The 4,269-nt window shown below is 34.4% G+C and overlaps 1 protein-coding gene across 1 annotated transcript; it reads right to left on the bottom strand.

Annotated features, from left to right (window-relative positions):
• Window positions 1-1,369: 1,369 nt before the first annotated feature.
• Window positions 1,370-2,479, bottom strand: LOC128204550 (FMRFamide receptor-like). Its single transcript, XM_052905958.1, has one exon. The coding sequence runs from the start codon at window positions 2,375-2,377 to the stop codon at window positions 1,370-1,372; it is 1,008 nt and encodes a 335-aa protein (XP_052761918.1). The 5' UTR covers window positions 2,378-2,479.
• Between the last annotated feature and the right edge of the window lie 1,790 nt (window positions 2,480-4,269).

Raw genomic sequence — 4,269 nt, 5'->3', positions numbered from 1 at the left:
AGATTATTAAAACACTGGTGAAAGATGGTCTGTCAAAATGACGGACATATATTAGAAAAAAAAGGTTAAAAGCAGACGCGGAAAGATGGACGAACGGGCAAACTGTCAGAAGCAACAACACGAAACTCCTGTAGAATTACAGATATTTTCGTCTAAAAAAAAGTTGGTAAATTCATATTAGTGTGTATATATTTATCTAAAAGATTATATTCATTTCATACTGAATTTCATGAATGAAATACATATAAGCATTTCATAACGACCAGATTCTAAATCCCACAACAGGAACGATATGTTCGCATTTATTTCGTCTTATATAATATAAAATGGCATGTACCAATGTTACACTTCAAAGTTCGTAAGAATGATCGATTCAATTGTTTCTTTCAATTGCAACATTCATACAATGTTCATCAATATAATTGGTTTTATTTAAAAAGTAACAGGTCAAAGGGATTTGTTCCCATTAATGCATTTACACGTCATAATCAACTGATTATATATATATGTAAGGCTGAGCGATGTTTGTGGAACGGAAACATACTTGAGGGTCACTCCACTTGTACGACACAAATGGTCACCAGAGGGTCCTTTAATTAAATGATATTTCAGCGGTGTAAGTAGGTGTAATTGGTCATTGAGACTATTGCTAAAGCAATCTTAAACCTGTAGAAAATAAATGGCAATATGATGTTAACATGATGACTGTTTTTTATAAGTTTACTATGCTTTCATTTTTTATACACATTCAAAGCCAAAATAACAGAAACATGATTTAATCTTTTAACACACGCTTTCGTGAAACTGTTCACAGATGTTTAAAGATATAACATCATGGTTGATATGGTTTCTAAACCATTGTCTTCCCTCCTTTGAAATAAATAAGATATTGACAGCAATACTACACGAGTATGTATATTATTTTTGCATGTAATTGGAGACTGTCTTAGTCGACGACTCGTTTGTCACCGTAAATTCACATCCTTGAAACAAAAGGCATCAGGAAGATAAACTTAAAATAAATAACATCAAAAAGATGCTAATATGCTGATCTTCAGTTTATGTACATACAAATAAAGTGTAAAGCAACTGGACGAAAGACATGTAAAAGTCATTAAAGATATAAAAAAGTATATGTTCTTGCAATTAAACACATCAGTCTTACTCAGGTGTATTCACAAAAAATCTTTGTTTATTGCAGGGTGTCAGAAAAGGAATTGCTTGTTACGGATTGGTTTATTGTTGTTGATATCAGTTAGTTAAAAGGAGAATACATTTTCAAAACTCAACTTGTATGTACAATATGAAGACTTGACATTAACATATAGATGTTCGCGATCGCCGAAGTCTATAAAACAGAATTGCACTGCTACAATTTCTCCATCTTATAGACAATTTCTCTTCTAGTTGAATGTTTTTCTCGTCTGTGTGACCTAATTGACGATGACGACATAAGCGTTAGCGACGTCATGGATTGTCTAGAAGCAGAGTTCCCTCTCAACGTGTGGTGAAGTGGTCGGTGTACGCAACACTTTTCATCATATCCTCTGCATATGCACATTACGTTCTTAAATGTTTTCCTGAATTTACTACTAAAGTACGAATACAAGAAAAGGTTAACTGAAGCATTGATTTGTACTAAGAGGTTACAAACATTACCCGCAATTTTGACCATGTCACTATGGTATGGTAATTCATTAGCTTGAACGTATGACCAGTATACTAGCAAAAGCGCTTGAGGCGTTTGACACACAAGAAAAATAAGCACCACGGAAATGAGCATTACCGTGACCCTATGTTGTTCCTTATTCGCTTTGTTAGCCTCTCCGGTAACTCTTGTCTGTGACAGGAGCTGGCGATTCCGGTTAGCCTGCCAGACGGATTTTATCAAAAGACTATTAAACACGGCCAACAACACCAGAGGCGCGAATGTGAAAATAGCAACAAACCACCAGTAATAGCCAATGTGATAGCTGTATGTTTCAGCAAAATCCGTGGTTTCGCATATGTAGTGGGAAGAATCGTTTCCAGGAATTTCAACAATTTTTGTTTCAAAGAATTCCGGCAATGTGTTCACTGCACAAACAATGAACGTCATCAGAATTGCAACCTTGGCCTTGCTGACTGTACACCACGCTTTCCCGCGCATTGGTAATCGAACGGCGATGAAACGCTCTAGGGTAAAACAAACCGTAAGCCAAACGGCGGTGTTACTGAACAGATCTGAGAGCACTTTAGCATTAGGTATGTACATGAAAGCCTCTTCAGAAAGGTCAGTGTTTGAGCAGTGTAAGAATGACAGCGTCAAACAAAACAAAAGGTACAGGGAATCGCACACTGCAAGCGACATCAGATACATGTTTGTTGACGTTCTCATCTTTGGGTTGACTAGCACGATAATGTTGAATATGTTGCCAATAATCCCAAACGTGACGACTATAGGCACTAGATATGACTGGACAACACGTCTGGTTATATACAAGCTGAACGAATCAGATTGCTGGATTTCCATTGTTGAATTGTCACTCTTGCTTACGTTATAGCCATTGAAGTCAAATGTATCAGCTGCATTAAATGACCTTGGACTATGCAGTGATAAAAGCTTATTAGAACAATTATTGTCCATTTTGTTGTCAACAAATATTCTTCCTTTAAGACAATCAATTGTTGTTGTTTTCCAGCGTAAATTGTCTCTACAAATAACTCAACGGTGATTATGTTTCTACTAAGACGTTCCCCTAAGGAAATGTCATGGATAATCAAGACCATATGTAATGTAAATAAAAAAAACAGTGTCAAGTATGTTTCTCGTTATATTTAGGTTCCCTTAATCTACTTCATTTAATACCTACCTATGTTGTTTCAGACAATGATGTCAATTCTTTCCATTAAATGGATATTGCTTTCCGGTTATTTCATTGATGTTATTGCTTCGTTGAATATCTACGACAATTGACAAGTGTTCATCGCCGATATTGAGATTTTGACTTCGAAGTGTAGAAATGAGACTGTTTTGATACTGACAAGGCAACCATCTGATCTGAAATGAGAGAATTGTCTTAATTGGGTTATAGAAAGAAAGCGGGACAGCTTCTATTATACAAGTGTTAATTCAAGGACCTGCCGTAGCTGTATTTTTGCATCTTATATAATATGCAATAAAAATACGCCAGAACGTGAAATTTTCTGTCATACAAACAATCACAATGGTTTAAGTTGTTTAAATTGAGAAAAAGCCCTGGTGAGAGACACAAGGCAACTGGCCAAAAGACAATGAACTAGAGACACAAACATGTTAACACCACTTAAAAACATACATCAAAACAGAGCACAAAGGATGTGTGTTCGAGTGTGGATTTTATGCACGAAACAGAGCGAAAGGGAGGCATGACACGCTATGTTATCTTTGTTAAAAATCTAGATTAACAAATATGTATTTAATAATTATATCAATGATAAACGAGCGTATCGAACGGTGATTAAATCAGCCAAAACGTTGATTAGACAACTAGTCCAAGATGTTTTGAACAAAATAATAAAGCATTTAAAACATTCAATTTTGTGTTTTAGGTCACTGATAAATGTTTTATTTAATCGATATTCTGTGTTTCTACAAAGGCACGGTATAATAAACAATTATTTATTACATTTATTCTGGCAAAAAGATACAATTTATACTGTCTCTTAGCAACGCTTTTTTGGTTATATATTTATTCTCATACTTACATAGTTTTTAATGAAATCCAAACAAAAATGTACATATCTATAAAACAATAGAGTAGTTTGCATTAATTCAAGTTATTATATAAGTAAATATTCGGTTCACAAAAGAATCCCGCAAACTCTTCGAATTTAAACAAAAAAATCATACATTTAAATTTCGAAAGTAGTTTCGCACTTTTTCAAGCTAAAATGAAAGACATATTCACTAAACTGTTTCTTATACCGTAATGCTTGACAATAATGTAATTGTTAATGCATTTAAAGGTAATCCATTGGGAAATATAAGTGTGTGTTCAGGCGAAGTAATAAAATAAGCTTGTTCCCTTAGATGCGTGTTTCACATTGTCAAAAATGCGTCTTTACAAATAGAAATCTCGCCATTGTTTTCTTTGATAATGTCTTGTCGCACTTCCAGCATATTCATATTTATATGAACAACTACAGCAACAAGCTCAGTAACCAAAAGTTTAAACATAAACCTTGTTTAAAAGCACCAGGTAAACGCCAAAGATATAGAACATAAAAACAACAATCACAAACAAGAAA

The sequence above is a fragment of the Mya arenaria genome, chromosome 10 (genome assembly GCF_026914265.1).
Source record: "Mya arenaria isolate MELC-2E11 chromosome 10, ASM2691426v1".
Taxonomy (NCBI): domain Eukaryota; kingdom Metazoa; phylum Mollusca; class Bivalvia; order Myida; family Myidae; genus Mya; species Mya arenaria.
Note: the sequence above shows the minus strand (reverse complement) of the source record. Positions and strands in the feature narration are given on the sequence as shown.